The sequence below is a fragment of the Panthera leo genome, chromosome A2, assembly GCF_018350215.1.
Source record: "Panthera leo isolate Ple1 chromosome A2, P.leo_Ple1_pat1.1, whole genome shotgun sequence".
Lineage (NCBI taxonomy): Eukaryota > Metazoa > Chordata > Mammalia > Carnivora > Felidae > Panthera > Panthera leo.
In genome coordinates this window covers 138,134,669-138,152,282 of record NC_056680.1, presented here as the reverse complement: position 1 = coordinate 138,152,282, position 17,614 = coordinate 138,134,669, and the positions used below count along the sequence as shown (strand labels likewise).

The 17,614-nt window shown below is 37.6% G+C and overlaps 1 protein-coding gene across 4 annotated transcripts in view; it reads right to left on the bottom strand.

The window, feature by feature from the left end:
* Positions 1-17,614, bottom strand: part of PTPRZ1 (protein tyrosine phosphatase receptor type Z1) — a 184,135-nt gene that overhangs the window by 69,964 nt on the left and 96,557 nt on the right. For all 4 annotated transcript variants that reach the window (XM_042923142.1, XM_042923149.1, XM_042923159.1 and 1 more), the window contains exons 5-8: positions 16,367-16,462; positions 15,799-15,865; positions 1,628-1,785; positions 1,325-1,475 (exon numbers count right to left, since the gene is read on the bottom strand). In XM_042923142.1, the coding sequence (XP_042779076.1) occupies positions 1,325-1,475; positions 1,628-1,785; positions 15,799-15,865; positions 16,367-16,462 (472 nt within the window). The remainder of the gene's footprint in view (positions 1-1,324; positions 1,476-1,627; positions 1,786-15,798; positions 15,866-16,366; positions 16,463-17,614) is intronic.

The window sequence follows — 17,614 nt, the reverse complement described above, 5'->3', positions numbered from 1 at the left end:
TGTAATGAGATTTCTTCCTTTGGGGGCAATTTAACTAGAAACTCATTGTCACGTTAAATGTAGCTATTCATCACTGTTGTCTTGGGCTCTATTTTGTTGTTGTTGTTAAAGGATAAGTAATTCTCACAAACGGTACATTAAAACATGTAATGTTTTTAAATAACATGCTTTTTTAATACTAATCTTCAAAAGAAGATGATTAGATTAATACTTTAGATGGCCAAAAATTCATTGTACAGCTGAAATCAAAGATGGCCATGTACTTGGAAATGTTTTAAGTCCCCAAAGCAAAGGCCACGTCACCTATTTCTTTCATTAACCAGTGCACTATCAGTATAAACTGAAAAGGAAAAGTCAGTAGATGCATCTGATTATGTCCTCTGGACATTTTCAAAGGCTTCTGCCTGTTGTGTCAACTTCAAAAGACACAAAGGGCACTCTGGAGACTTTCCCCCTGGAGTCCTCTCCATTGCTTGGGTCGACAAACTTCTTTTCTCCCAAAGAAGGAAACCGGGGGGGAAAAACTCTCTTTGTATTCATTAATAATTCAGTGCATTTGCTTTCAATCCCTACTTCATGCTATGCTCTTGCCTTGGAGCTACCAACACAGACGTGAGCACCTTAAAACCCAAATCACGCACCAAGACTCCACTCAAATGTCATTCCCTCGCAGAGGCTCTTGACTACCCCAACTAGAAGTGATCTCCTCAAGCTCTGTACACCACGGCTTCTTAATCATTCATTTCCTAGAGCTCTTAGCACAGGCAAACACCATGAAGTGAATTTGGAAGTGTGTATGTGGCTTTGCTATCTATTACCATGCGTTTTAAAAAAATCACTTTCGTTATTGAATCTCAGTTTTTCTCATCTGCAAAATGGGGTTATTCATGTGGGGAGGAACAGCTATTTTTTTTTTAATTTTTTTTTCTTTTTTCAACGTTTTTTATTTATTTTTGGGACAGAGAGAGACAGAGCATGAACGGGGGAGGGGCAGAGAGAGAGGGAGACACAGAATCGGAAACAGGCTCCAGGCTCTGAGCCATCAGCCCAGAGCCTGACGCGGGGCTCGAACTCACAGACCGCGAGATCGTGACCTGGCTGAAGTTGGACGCTTAACCGACTGCGCCACCCAGGCGCCCTTAAATGCTATTTTATAAATGTGGTAATTGAGATTCAGAGAAGTTAAACAGCTTATCTAAAGTGACAAACTAATAATCAAATATTTCTAAATATCTAAGTCTTGTATATTTTCCATTATTCCACAATTACCCCCTACAACATAAAATCTGTAAAAGTAGTAGAAAAATTATATTTCAATACATACCTGTTTCATGAATCTCTTCCTTTCCAGTGTATGAGGAAAACACCTGCCTAGAGAATTTGTATTGTTGTTCTCGAAAATTATTTTGTAAGTAGTCCATCAGCATGACATAGCCAGACTGTTGCATTGTAAGAACTTCACAAAAAACAGCCAACTGGGGAAAAGATCATTTAACATATAATTTAACATATCTGATTCAAAGGCGTCTGTAAATGCTTTAAAATAGATATTCAGTAGTAAAGCTTAGAAACTAATTATTTTTAAATTGCTTTGAATGATTGCATTTGTTTGAATTTCCAAGATTACCTGGCTTTCAGAGATGCTAACTGTATCTTTAAAAATAATCCAGTCAACAGTGTCTGTGCAGGGAGGAGATGTCAATGAGCCATTGTAAGTGTAATATTTGTCAGTTGAGTTTGGCAGAAGGTTCAGCAATATGAAGGGATCTAATGCAGACTGTTTCCCTACAAAGTAACAACATATATCTCAGTTGGGATCTCAACACTGGAACTCAGCGGTTCAAAGCTTCTATGAAACAGAGACATATGGTTTGTTACAAATTTAATCAGAAATGAAATTTTAAGAATATTTTAGGTATATTTCAAAAATGGTGATAAAACCAACATATTCTGAATTTCCTTACATACACAACTACATAGGTTATACTAGTAAGATCCTGGAGAGATTATTTTACATATGAAAGATATTCAGAAATCATATAACCATCTTAACAGATACAGTAAAATCACTTGAGAAGACTTAATACCAGTTTGCGAAAAACAACAAAACCTTATTCTAGCGAAGATTATCTTCCAAAGCCTATAACAAACATTGTATTTAAGGATGACCGATTGGGAAAGCTTTCCCCTAGAGATAAAGAATGAGACAAAAACATCCTGCTATCACCACTTCTGATTAACACTGAATTGGAGGACTGGGCCAGTGCAATAAAGAAAAAAGTCATAAAGATTGGATATGAAGAAATGATACCGTCATATTTTGCAAATGCATGATTGTACATGTATGATATTGAATTTACAAACTATCAGAATTAGTAAATGCATTTAGTAAAGTCACTGCACATAAGACCCATATACAAAAATTAATTATATTGCTATGTACCAGTACGAAACAATAGAAAATGCAATTTAAAACAATATAACTCATAATAACAACACAATATCAAATACAGATAAATCTAACAAATGATGTGAACAACATCTATATTAAAAATTATAAAACTTTCTTGAGAGAATTAGGTAAAAATTAAAATTATGGGAAATTAAAATTATGGGAAATACCAAGTTCATGGGTTGGAAGAGTTAGTATTGTGCAGGTGTTGACTGCCCCCAAATTGATTTACGGAGTCAAATAATCTTATCAAAATCCCAGAGGCTTTTATACACATGTGTTTTATACAGCATGTGTTTACTGACATGCTGATTTAAAAATTTAAATGGAAATGAAAAGTTAAAACAATCTTGAACAATAACAGCTACTGTACGACTTTCATTACCAGGTAGGAAAACCGATTATATAAAACTATAGAAGTCATGATAGTGAAATATGCATGCAAAGACAGACAAAGGGAACAGTGAAAGAGAAAGGAGAACTCAGATCCATACATATATAGTCACTTTATGTATGTCATGTTTTTTCTTTAGGACAGGAAAAATTACTATGTAGTTGGAATGGACTGCCTTTGCAGTAAAGAGTGCTGTATCACTTGGATATCCTTACGGAAAAAAGTGAATCATGATTCCCTACTTCACATCTTAAGCACATGAGTTCTAAATAGATCTAGTAGATCTAGATTTAGTGGATCCAAATGTGAACAGGAGAGTAAAACTTTTAGAGGAAAACAGAAAATTCACTTTATAACCTTAAGGTAGGCTGAGATTTCTGAAATGGCACACAAAAATTGTTAATTATAAAGGGAAAAATGATAAATTTTAGTACATGATAATTAAGATCTATTTATCAATATTTACCTATTTATCAATAGTCACTATTAAGGGAATAAATGGTAACAACAAAGGGTGGAAAGTATATTTTACATATATGTTGTGTGTGTGTGTGTGTGTGTGTATGTGTGTGTATATTATACCTTTTATCCAGAATAGAGAATTCCTTTAAAAATTTAGTAGAGCTTTCCTAAGAGGCATATCTGGCCTTGCAACTCTCAAACAATCCAATTATATCTGTCTCCATGAATGACCCCATTTTTGCTTTTGGACCTTTCCAACAGCACTTATCAACAGCCATTTAGCCTTTAGTGTACCTGCCCTCACTCATACAGGCAGCAATCTGCTTATCAGCAAGATCTGTGTCTAACTCATTTACCCATCCTAACTATCTAGCTCAATGCATGCATGTCCTCTGTTCTTTCTAGTAGACTTATGTCACTAAGAAGTAGCCCCCGAGACCTGTTTAATCTATTCTTAGTGAGATAGCACAGTGTAGAGCGGTAGTTTTGTCAGACGAGGTAGTTAGATAGACATGACAGGAAGGGGAAGTAGGAGGATGACGATGGGAAATTTCCAGAAACCACATGTCTCCACCCAGAGTCCACCCCATCTCCCTCAGACCAAGCCCTTGTGTGGTACACCACAGACCCATAAGCAGGAGATATGGGCTACAGGGACTGCCTTAACTTTGGAACATGTGCACTTAAGAAAGACTGTGTCATGACAAGCCTGAGAAACCAAGATGGCAGAACAGCATGGAAGTTTTTTGTGTGTCTCGCGCCCATGAAATACAGCCAGACCAACACTAAACCATCCTGCACACCTAGAAAACTGATCTGAGGATTAACACAACAATCTGCACAACCTGAACCACAGAACTCAACAGGTATGTGGCACAGAGAGGTGAACTTGGGGAGAGAGAAGCTGCAGCGGGCAGGGAGCCGCTTTTGCAGGCGGAGAGAGGATGGAGATGGGGGGAGAATACTGGAAAAGCACCTCTCCCCAAAGGCAGCTGCAGAGAAAGTGGAAAAGTGGAAATAGCTACAGGGACTAAACTAAAAAGGGAGAAAGGAGAAAGGAGAGGGTTTAAATTCCATTAAGACTGTAAACAAGGGGAGCACAGAGTCTGCAGCTCTGCAGCTTGATACCTGGAGATGCTCTGCTGGGAAGGGCAAATCCCCAGGAGTGGAGTGGGGTCCGGGAGGTTCTTGGGCCACACAGGGAAAAGCAATTCCACTGCTGGAAGAACATTTGGTAGAGACTGTTGAGGCCACCTGGTCCCAGCAGACCCCAGAGAACGGTCACATTCGCTGGTGCTGGAACAACGTCCTTAAGGGTGAAGCCTGGTGTCAGATGTGTGTTGTGATTTTCCATAATTCCTGAAATGCTGCTGCTACACTATCTCTCAAACTTTTTCTGGGGCGGGCTGGCACCTGGCTGCAGTCTCTGGGCTTCGGCAGCAGCACAGTAATGTGAACTTTCCTGGGTGTGGCTGGCATTCGGCCATTGCTCAGTGAGACCCCCCCTCCCTGCAGAAGGGCAGAAAGGGTCAGTCCTTCAGAAGTAAGGGGCTGTGGAAAACAGCCGCATCTAAGACAAAACTCAGGAGAGAGGTACTTCCTGGTGCTTGGCCACAGACAATGAAAAAGCGGGGAGTGGACAAAAGCTGAAGACAGAGGACGGGTGAGCAATTGATGATCCGGGAGAACAGAGTTCCAAAACTAGAGACTGGGTAGCTGGATGACGCCATTTTCTTTTTTTTTTTTTTCATTTGATCTAACACTTTATTTATTTATTTTTTTTGTTTGTTTTTTTTTATTTTATTTATTTATTTATTTATTTATTTATTTATTTTTATTTTTTTATTTTTTATTTTTTATTTTTTTTTTATTTTTTATTTTTTTATTTTTTTATTTATTTTTTTTTTTATTTTTTTTATTTTTTTTTTATTTTTTAATATTGGATGACGCCATTTTCACCGCTCCCGCGCATGCACATATGCACCTACGAGCACCACAACACAACACCCCAGTAGGCTAGCAGCACCATCTAGTGGAGAATGGAGCCGTTACACAAAGCCCCGCCCAACTAGGCCAACCTCGCTCTTCAAGAACACAAGTCTCACCCCCTGCTTAGTTTATAGACTAGAAAGCACTTCATAGTCTGACTTCTAGGGGAAAACAAAGTAATTTCAGTCCTATTTCAATCTGTTAGCAGGTCCATCTATTCAATTTTCTTTCTTTTCTCTTTTTCACTTCTTTTCTTTTTCTTGAATACAGAAAGAAAAAATTCATTTTTATTTTTAATTTTTATTAAAAATATTTTTCTTTAATTTTTATTTCTATATTTTTTACTTTTGTGTAACTTTTCAAATCCAATTTTACTTGCATCATTTCATTTTAGTCTACTTCAGTGTGTTAATTTTTTCAAATTTTCAAACGATTTCCTTTTTTTTCTTTTCTTTTTTCTCTTTTTAGTTTCTTTTCTTGTTCTTGAATACAGAGGGAGAAAAACTTCATTTTTCTTTTCAATTTCTATTAAAAATGTTTTTCTTTAATTTTTCTTTTTACTATATTTTTTACTTCTATGTAAACTTTTCCAAATTCTATTTTATTCCCATCGTTTTATTTTAGTCTACTACAGTGTATTCACTTTTTCAAATTTTCAAATGATTTTTTTTTTCTCTTTTTTGTTTTCTTTTCTTCTTCAATACAGAAAGAGAAAAAATTCATTTTTATTTTTAATTTTTATTTAAAGCTTTTAAATTTTTTTCTACTATATTCTTCAGTTTCACGTAATTTTTTTCAAATTGTATTTTACTCCCATCATTTCATTTTAGTCTACTTCAGTGTATTCAATTTTTCAGATTCTCAAAAGATTTCCTTCCCCCCCCCGCCTTTTTTCTCTAATCTATCAAACCACTTTCAACATCCAGACCAAAACACACTCAGGATCTAGCATCATTTATTCATTTTTTTGTGTGTGTGTTTTCAATTTTTAAATTTTAATATTTTTTTAATTTTAATTCTTTAAATTTTAATTTTTCTACCTCATTAATTCTTTTTCTCCCTTCAAAATGACAAAATGAAGGAATTCACCTCCAAAGAAACAGCATGAAGAAACAACAGCCAGGGATTTAACCAACACAGATACAAGCAAGATGTCTGGACCAGAATTTAGAATCACGATAAAAAGAATACTAGAGGCAGTCGAAAATAGATTAGAATCCCTTTCTGCGGAGATAAAAGAAGTAAAAACTAGTCAGGATGAAAAAAAAAATGCTATCACTGAGCTGCAATCATGGATGGATGCCGTGGCGGCAAGGATGGATGAGGCAGAACAGAGAATCAGCGACATAGAGGACAAACTTACGGAGAATAATGAAGCAGAAAAAGAGGGAGATTAAGGCAAAAGAGCAGAGTCTAAGAATTAGAGAAATCAGTGACTCATTAAAAGGAAACAACATCAGAATCATAGGGGTCCCAGAAGAGGAAGGAAGAGAAATGGGGGTAGAAGGGTTATGTGAGCAAATCATAGCGGAAAACTTTCCTAACCTGGAGAAAGACACAGACATCAAAATACAGGAAGCACAGAGGATCCCCATTAGATTCAACAAAAACCGACCATCAACAAGGCATATCATAATCAAATTCACAAAATACGCAAGCAAGGAGAGAATCATGAAAGCAGCAAGGGAAAAAAAGTCGCTAACCTACAAGAGAAGACATATCAGGCTTGCAGCAGACCTATCCACAAAAACTTGCCAGGCCAGAAAGGAGTGGCAGGATATATCCAATGTGCTGAATCAGAAAAATATGCAGCCAAGAATTCTTTATCCAGCAAAGCTGTCTTCAAAATAGAAGGAGACATAAAAAGTTTCCCAGACAAACAAAAATTAAAGGAGTTGGTGACCACTAAACCACTAACATGCTAGAAATGTTAAGGGGTACTCTCTGAGGGGAGAAAAGATGAAAAAAAAAAAATAATGTGTATATATATACCAAAAGCAACAAAAGATTAGAAAGGACCAGAAAACACCACCAGAAACTCCAACTCTACAAGCATCATAATGGCAATAAATTCATTATCTTTCAGTACTCACTCTAAACATCAATGGACTCAATGCTCCAATCAAAAGACATAGGGTAACAGAATGGAAAAGAAGACAAGATCCATCTATATGCTGTTTATAAGAGACCCACTTTAGACCTAAAGACACCTTCAGACTGAAAATAAGGGGATGGAGAACCATCTATCATGCTAATGGTCAACAAAAGAAAGTCAGAGTAGCCATACTTATATCAGACAATCTAGACTTTAAAATAAAGACTGTATCAAGAGATGCAGAAAGGCATTATATCATAATCAAGGGGTCTATCCACCAAGAAGACCTAACAATTGCAAACATTTATGTGCCAAATGAGAGAGCACTAAATATATAAAATCAATTACTCACAAACATAAACTCATCAATAGTAATACTATAATAGTAGGAGACTTCAACACCTCACTCACAGCAATGGACAGATCATCTAATCAAAAAACCAACAAGGAAACAATGGCTTTGAATGACACACTGGACCAGATGGACTTGACAGATATATTCATAACATTTCATCCTAAAGCAGCAGAATATACATTCTTCTCCAGTGCACACGGAACATTCTCCAGAATAGACCACATACTGGGACACAAAAAGATCGAGATCATACCATGCATATTTGCAAACCAAACATACTCAAAATCAACTACAAGAAAAAAATTTGGAAAGGTAACAAGTACTTGGAGACCGAAGAACATCCTACTAAAGAATGAATGGGCTAACAAAGAAGTTAAAGAGGAAATTAAAAAGTATATGGAAGTCAATGAAAATGATAACACCACAGCCAAAAACCTCTGGGATGCAGCAAAGGCAGTCATAAGAGGAAAGTATATAGCATCCAGGCCTTCCTGAAGAAGGAAGAAAGATCTCACATACACAACCTAACCTTCCACCTTAAGAAGCTGTAAAAAGAACAGCAAATAAAACCCCAAACCAGCAGAAGAAAGAAAATAACAAAGATTAGCACAGAAACTAATGCTATGGAAACCAAAAAAACAGTAGAACAGATCAATGAAACCGGAAGCTGGTTCTTTGATATAACTAACAAAATTGATAAACCACTAACCAGTTTGATCAAACAGAAAAAGGAAAGAACCCAAATAAATAAAATCAAGAATGAAAGAGGAGAGATCACAACCAACACAGCAGAAACACAAACAATAATAAGAGAATATTATGAGCAATTATATGTCAATAAAATGGGCAATCTGGAAGAAATGGACAAATTCCTAGAAACACATACACTACCAAAACTGAAACAGGAAGAAACAGAAAATTTTAACAGACCCATAACCACTAAGGAAATCGAATTAGTAATCAAAAATCTCCCAAAAAACAAGAGTCCAGGGCCAGATGGCTTTCCAGGGGAAGTCTACCAAACATTTAAGGAAGAGTTAGCACCTATTCTCTTGAAATTGTTCCAAAAAATAGAAATGGAAGGAAAACTTCCAAACTCTTTCTATGAAGCCAGCATTACCTTGATTCCAAAACCAGACAGAGATCCTACTAAAAAGGAGAATTATAGACCAAATTCCCTGATGAACATGGATGCAAAAATCCTTAACAAGAAATTAGCCAACTGGATCCAACAATACATTAAAAAAAATTATTCACCACTACCAAGTGGGATTTATACCTAGGATGCAGGGCTGGTTCAATATCTGCAAAACAGTTAACATGATTCATCACATCAGTAAAAGAAAGGACAAGAACCATATGATCCTCTCAATAGATGCAGAGAAAGCATTTGACAAAATACAGCATCCTTTCTTGATAAAAACCCTCAAGAAAGTAGGGACAGAAGGAGCATACCTCGAGATCATAAAAGCCATATATGAACGACCCAACGCTAATATCCTCAATGGGGAAAAACTGACAGCTTTCCCCCTAAGGTCAGGAACAAGACAGGGATGTCCACTCTCACCACTATCATTCAACATAGTATTAGAAGTCTTAGCCTCTGCACTCAGACAACACAAAGAAATAAAAGGCATCCAAATCAGCCAGGAGGAGGTCAAATTTTCACTCTTAGCAGATGACATGATACTCTCTATGTGGAAAACCCAAAAGATTCCACCAAAAAACTGCTATAATTGATTCATGACTTCAGCAAAGTTGCGGGATATAAAATCAACACACAGAAATCAGTTGCATTCCTATACACCAACAATGAAGTGACAGAAAGAGAAATCAAGGAATCGATCCCATTTACAGTTGCACCAAAACCCATAAAATACCCAGGAATAAATCTAACCAAAGAGGTGAAAAATCTATACACTGAAAACTATAGAAAGTTTATGAAAGAAATTGAAGAAGACACAAAAAAATGGAAAAAGATTCCATGCTCCTGGATAGGAAGAACAAATATTGTTAAAATGTCGATATTACCCAAAGCAATCCACATATTCAATGCAATCCCTATCAAAATTAACACGAGCATTCTTCACACAGCTAGAACAAATAATCCTAAAATTTGTATGGAACCAGAAAAGACCCTGAATAGCCAAAGCAATCTTGAAAAAGAAAACCAAAGCAGGAGGCATCACAATCCTGGACTTCAAGCTATGCTACAAAGTTGTAATCATCAAGATAGTATGGTACTGGCACAAGAACAGACACTCAGATCAATGGAACAGAATAGAGAACCCAGAAATGGACCCACAAATGTATGGCCAACTCATCTTTGACAAAGCAGGAAAGAATATCCCATGGAATAAAGACAGTCTCTTCAGCAAGTGGTGCTGGGAAAACTGGACAGCGACATGCAAAAAACTGAACCTGCACCACTTTCTTACACTGTACACAAAAATAAACTCAAAATGGATGAAAGACCTCAATGTAAGACAGGAAGCCATCAAAATCCTTGAGGAGAAAGCAGGCAAAAACCTCTCTGACCTTGGCTGCAGCAACTTCTTATTCAACACGTCTCTGGACGCAAGGGAAACAAAAGCAAAAATGAACTACTGGGACCTCATCAAAATAAAAAGCTTCTGCACAGCGAAGGAAACAATCAGCAAAACTAAAAGGCAACTGACAGAATGGGAGGAGATATTCGCAAACAATATATCAGATAAAGGGTTGGTATCCAAAATCTATAAAGAACTGATCAAACTGAACACCCAAAAAACAAATAATCCAGTGAAGAAATGGGCAAAAGACATGAAGAGACACTTCTCCAGAGAAGACATCCAGATGACCAACTGACACATGAAAGAATGCTCAACATCACTCATCATCAGGGAAATACAAATCAATACCACAATAAGATACCACCTCACACCTGTCAGAATGGCTAACATTAACAACTCAGCAACAACAGATGTTCGCGAGGATGCAGAGAAAGAGGATCTCTTTGCGTTGTTGGTGGCAATGCAAGCTGGTACAGCCACTCTGGAAAACAGTATGGAGGTTCCTCAAAAAACTAAAAATATAACTACTCTATGACCCAGCAATTGCACTACTGGGCATTTATCCACGGGATACAGGTATGCTGTTTCAAAGAGACACATGCACCCCCCCATGTTTATAGCAGCACTATCAACAATAGCCAAAGTATGGAAAAAGCCCAGATGTCCATCGATGGATGAATGGAAAAGGAGGTGTGGTATATATATACAATGGAGTATTACTCGGCAATCAAAAAGAACGAAATCTTGCCATTTGCAACTACGTGGATGGAACTGGAGAGTGTTATGTTAAGTGAAATGAGTCAGTCAGAGAAAGACAAAAAATCCTATGACTTCACTCATATGAGGACTTTAAGAGACAAAACAGATGAACATAAGGGAAGGAAAACAAAAATAATATAAAAACAGGGAGGGGGACAAAATATAAGAGACTCATAAATATGGAGAACAAACTGAGGGTTATGGGGGGGAGGTTGTGGGAGGGGGGATGGGCTAAATGGGTAAGGGGTATTAAGGAATCTACTCCTGAAATCATTGTTGCACTCTATGCTAATTTGGATGTAAATTTTAAAAAACAAAAAAAAAATTAAAAAAAACAAAAAGACTGTGTCACTAGCAGCCTTGAGGCTATTATAATATCATAAAAGCCATATATGAACGTAAACGCCATATACGAATTAAAATATCATTAGCATTGCGGTCAGGGCCCGCCCCCCAAGGGGTTGCACTTAGGCCCTCCTGGGAAAATGACTAGGACAAACTTGCAGCAAAAGTTGGAGGGGAGGAAACCAAGGCAGTTCCAAGGGTGGAGTGAGAATGAGGAGATGGGAGGGAGGGGAACAAATAACTCCTCATAAAGGAACACAATGAGGAACTCGGCGCTTTGCCACCTATCCTTGGGTCAGCCTGCTCCTCTGTCACTGGAGTGTACTATCACTTTTTGCTAAAAGAAAAAAAAAAGCCTTTGCAACATTAACTCTCTATCAGGTCTTTCAACTGAATTCTTTGAGAAGACAAGAACTGAGGAATTCCATAATCTAGGGCCTGGTAGTAGTTTCACCCCTTATTTGAATAATCTGGGGAGCTTTAAAAAAAATAGCAGTATTGCAGGCCCCACCCTAGCCCACTTGAACTTAAATCTCTAGTAATAGGGCATCTACATTTTCAAGACAGCATCCCCAGGTGATTCGAACATGCAGCCCGCATTGAAAATCCAAAGCAGAGTGAAGTCTTTGCAAGATGTTAGTATTTTGAACCCACTTTCTACATTATAAAATAAAATGACCAACCCAGATTATTTTCATAGTGTGTTCTGGCTTTAAACTCTATGAAGACTGGACATATCCAGAAAGCCTCAAAGAAAAAAATTTGTTTAAAAATTAAATTATTGAATGTTAATTTTTCTACAATGCAGAAACTTTTGAAGGAAGGAGGGACTGTGGTAATAATTAAAGTTATAGACAACTGCTTCCATTCTGAATTTAAGACTGACTGTTAGAAATGAAAATCTGCTTGACCGAACAGATAGTCTTGTGTATATACAACCTAAATCTAGTTTTAATCTGTTAGAGAATGCAAGTTATGCTTGGTTTAATGTATTAATTAGTAATTTCTAAAAGTATGTCTTCTTCTCTAATATCAAGATGAAATGATTAGAATTTAGACTTGGATTCAAGTTCTCTGAAACTGAGGAAAATCTTTTTATATGTGAGTGTTTCCCATTTTCAGATTTATGCTTTTATTAACTGAAAAATTTTTGAGTCCATAACCTCCTTCTTAATCATCAATGGGCTACAATTGCTTCTTTTTTTCTGCTGAAGGCAAAATTTATCTTACAAATGTTCTCTGGAAATGTGGATGTGCAGAATACTAATTAAGTAAGGAGGCAAACACTGACTCACTGCTAAATTAGGTGGGAAATGAAATGACACCAGGAGAGCTACAGGCCAGAAAAGGAAGAAAAGAAGTGAGATCTGAATAGGGATGGTGAAATAGAGAATTTTCTTGAAATGCTAATTGTTTTGTACCTTATCTTAAAAACATTTAGAGGGGTGCCTGGGTGGCTCAGTTGGTTAAACATCTCACTCTTGGTTTGGGCTGAGGTCATGATCTCACGGTTTGATGGTTTGAACTCCAAGTTGGGCTCTGTGCTGACAGCACGGAGTCAGCTTGGGACTTTCTCTCTCCCTGTCTCTCTGCCCTTCCCCTGTGCTCTCTCTCTCTCTCTCTAACTTAAAAAAATAAAAATGTTATTTATATACATGTCCTAAATTTCTGTCTTGGATATCACAGGACTTTTCAACTACAGTAGCACTCTTCTTTCTTTTTTTTTTTCCTTTTCTTTGTTTAATGTTTATTTATTTTAGAGACAGAGAGAGAGAGACAGAACATGAATAGGGGAGGGGCAGAGAGAGAAGGAGACACAGAATCTGAAGCAAGCTCCAGGCTCTGAGCTGTCAGCACAGAGCCTGATGTGGGGTTCAAACTCACGAACCGAGAGTTCATGACCCAAGCCAAAGTCAGATGCTCAACCCACTGAAGCATCCAGGCACCCCAGAGCTCTTCAATTAGACAACCATCTTTTGAGAAAATTGGAATAAGGCGATTTTTTGAGTATGTGTCTAGCAAAAGCATTTGCTTCATCTGAATCACCTCATTATTGTTAACACAAGCAAGAATCACACCTGAGTCAATGCTGCTGTAGTTGTGATCATTCATTCAGTCATTATTCATTTAGGCACATATCGGTGAGCAACCAATCAGATGCTCCCCTTCTGTAGGAGGGTGACAGCAAGAGGGGGAGGATAAGTAGGGAGAGAGATAAGGAGATAGACAAAGACCACAATAGGGTCAAAAGAAAGGCAGGAATGAGGGAAGGAAAGGGAAACGGGTTCTTTCATCTTTTCGAGAGGAATACAGGAAATGAGTCATCAGCCCACATTGGACTAAGATTTTATAATCTTGATGATGGTTGAAAGTGTTGTTTCGTGAATAACTAACATCATATAAAGAATATGGAGCAGGATTTGGGAGCTGAGCTTCAGTTGCAGAGTCTCTGTCCACAGACAAGCGCTGCCTTCAGTCCTCTAGGTTCTCAGCAGCAATGGCTAAGAGCCAGTATTGGGGAGCCTCTCGTGTATTGAGTACTAGGGGGTTTTCTAGACTCTGAAATAGATTTAATCTAAGAATTCTCAAAATAGAAACATTTACCTTTAGGAGGACTTAACTTATTTAGTTTGTACAGATCATATCTAACAACCATTCAAATCAAATTGACCCGTTTCATATCTGTCCTGAAACATAACTCATACAAATCGTCACAGTGTAGTGGAACAAACTTTGTGGACAGACCTGGATCGAGATTCTGGCCCTACCACTTACCCACTGAATCAGCTTAGGTGTCCTTGCCGAATATATGGAAAGAATTACGAATCCAGTGGGTGAGTTGATGCACATGGAGGACTTTATTTTTCGGTAAAAGAGGAGGGAAGAAGTCAGTGCACAAGTAGCAGGATAGAGAGAAAGAAAACAGAGTAATGGAGGGCAGATCGGGATGTGTTTCCAGGCAGCCAGGGAGACTATCGGTTCTGCTTCCAAATTAAGAGCCAGGATACGGCCAGAATAGTGCTGCTGGGAATCCATGTTCTCGAGGAGGCTATTATGTGGCAGCAGCAGCTGTGAGGAAGCACCTCCCTCAACGGCTTATGGATAATAACTATATTGAAAAGTAAACTTTAGCCAAAGAACATGGGCAAATTGGTTCCTACACTGATAGGATCCTCGTATGAACTTGCTAGAGAGCCCCAGAAATAACTGAAGAAGCATCCAGAAAAAGAGGCCAGAATACCACAGCGACACAAGTCAGGACTAACAACCCAGGGTTAAGACCACTCTTGTTGGCCCTACAGGCTGACATAAGGCCTGGGAACATTTGGAGTTCATGTTTTATACAAGTTTCAGTGTAGGAATTCAAACTAGCTGCCTTCTTTCAGTCTGAATAAAATCCACTTTCTGACTAAATGAGGGAAAAATTGTGTGGCTTGTGGCATTCGATGTTGAATTTTGCGATCTAGGTGGATAGAGGGAGATAACTTCATCTTGTGTTTGATTGCACCTTTTGGAAAGAACACGAAAACAAAAAAAAAAAAAAAACAAAACAATGAAAGCTGCACTGCATGAGTTCACATATTCCTGACTTCTGAAAAGTTCTGTCACTTAAGGCCCTCACATGTGATTGACAAATATGAATCAATCCAAGGCCCAGCTTTTGCTTTCAAAAAGGATCTATATGAATTTTGTTCCTGATTTCAAGATTTTGCGGCTTCCCAGAGAGAAATAATCCTTATTTTGTTGATAACTCAGGGCAGCATTAATCTCTTGCGTGTGGATGCTTACTAAAAATACAATAATAATAACAGGTTTGCTGTCTCTTGCAGATGTTGTTACAAGCATTTGCTGTGACAAATGACAAGATCCATGAGCTAGCAGGCAGAACAGTGAAACATACGGCATCTTTTTCTATGTTAAGTGTTTGCCTTCTTCCAAAAACCTTGTCATACTGGTAAAGGACCTATCAAGGAAACCACCAGGGAATAAATTTTAAGTTGAGGAAAATTGTCATTTCACTTAAAAACATGACTTTTATAACACTAGCTGGTTTCAGATTATAAATCAGAGTCTTTAACAAATGTACAATGCAGACAGAATAGAGATATACATTTTAAATGCATCACATAATTAGATTATTTTCAAGAATAAAATTAGAAAACTTTAACTTCCTACTTATATTAACAGTTTGTGATTTTTTATATGACAAAAATTTCAGATAAAATGTTCTTTAGTGAGACATGTATAAATCATCAAGTGTAAGAACTGGAAGATTGCTCCTTTTTGAAAAGGTCTTTCCTTCTTCTTTGGAGCAAGTGACTTTTGTAATATTATAAAAATTCATATGCATCCAAAGTACAATCTAGAAGAAAACGATTTCTCCAAATAGCTTACCAAAACGACTAACTCTCTCGACTCCATCAATAATTGCTTTGTAATCCAAGTTTTCTTCTGTTCCAATCTATTAAAGAAGAATGACATTCTAAGAATGGGATAACATATTTGATTAACTTTTCAATAAAATGAAAAGATAAGTGAAATCCATTTTAAGTATCCAAATGCAATGTTCTCCAAATGCATACTTCCTTTTTTTTCTTCATAGCAAGACAAAAACAAATAAAACAGACAAAAAACCAGCTACCTTTTAAATTTTCCACTGAGAAAAGTACGCTTTAAAATGTTGATTCCCAGTCACTGCTGTATTATTATGATGCTTTGCATGCACACAAATCTGCTCACAGAAAAGGCTACTCCAGCTGGAAGTGATGCACCCCATTAATGAATGAAAGAGTTCCCTTTTAAACACCCCAGCCAAGGGGTTGTTCTATTTGCAAATGATCACCAGTTAGCATCCCACTTGCAAGCTCTTCAATTTGTTAAAAAGCATGCTTTGATATGTCATATCAATTACTTCAGGGGATTAAAGAATTAAGGTAGTGTTAAATCTATGTATAATGATTACCTCAAATAAAATGGATAAAGCCCTTAACTTCCCTTTTCCTTTTACCGCTTCCTCAAAACTTGAAAATCGGTCTGCATCAAAGCCATAGATTTGCATCTATAAAGGTAACAATGACAGCTTTATTATATACAAAGACATCACAAAAGTCACCAGAGAAACAATAAAATAATTTACTGATTCAGTATACTGTTTGAAAAATTCTGTAAACTGTATAATTCAATACTCTGTACAGTTTCAAGATATTTTATCAATTACGTGTATATACAACTGCATTTACTCTCACGATTACCATCCTTCAGTAAGGAAAGAAGCACAAAGTTAGATACATCTAGGATGGAAATGACCACCTTGAGATTACTAGATAATACTGAGGTAATAATATACTAGAATAATTATCAAATGGAATAAATTATCAAGTATTATTTTAGCTGTTTTCTGGAATCCTTTCAAATATCGTTTCATTCTTGACTGGACGTGCCTTTCTTGTTACCTTTTTTGGACATTATCATACTATGCTCTAATAATAGTGAACTCTCAAGGACCTTCTGCTTCTCCATACAAACTACCGAAAAGAATTTTAAGTTCCCTGTTTTAAGGGTCCTCTTCTGCTGCCGGGCAATATTCCTTGTTAATTTCGACTTCAGCCTCTGCATTTGTTGACAACGGCTTCTACTCTCACTTGCAATTTGGTGCTCCCCATGTCACCATCTCAGAAATCAGGTAACTTAGCTAGTTTAGACAAATAGTTCTGGGAAGAGCAGAAAGCCTCTGTGAAGACTAATGCTTGGTTAGGGCTACGACTGGAGAAACAGCAGGTGTGGGTGGAGGATGGCAGTGGCCCCTGCCTCAGGTTATGACCACAAAGCCTTTGAGGATTGCTAAACTGACTCCTGTAGGATGAACAGCTTAAAAACTGGCGGGTGAAAAGGAGGGGCAGGCAGCGGCCACACCAGGAAGGTCTGTGAAGCAGTCCCAGCCCTTTGCTCCGGAGAGCAATAGAGAATCCTTGGTGTACTTCACCTAACAGGGATTGGGGGGCAGCAGGGCTGGGGGGAAGAGGGTGAAGAGTGGAAAAGATTCAGACTAGAGAGAGGGAGGGGCACCTAGGTGGCTCAGTTCGTTAAGCATTTAAACGGCCAACTCTTGATTTCGGCTCAGGTCGTGATCTCAGAGTGACTGCGATGGAGCCGTGAGTCGGGGCTCCAGCTCATTGTGGAGCCTGCTTGGGATTCTCTCTCTCCCTCTCTC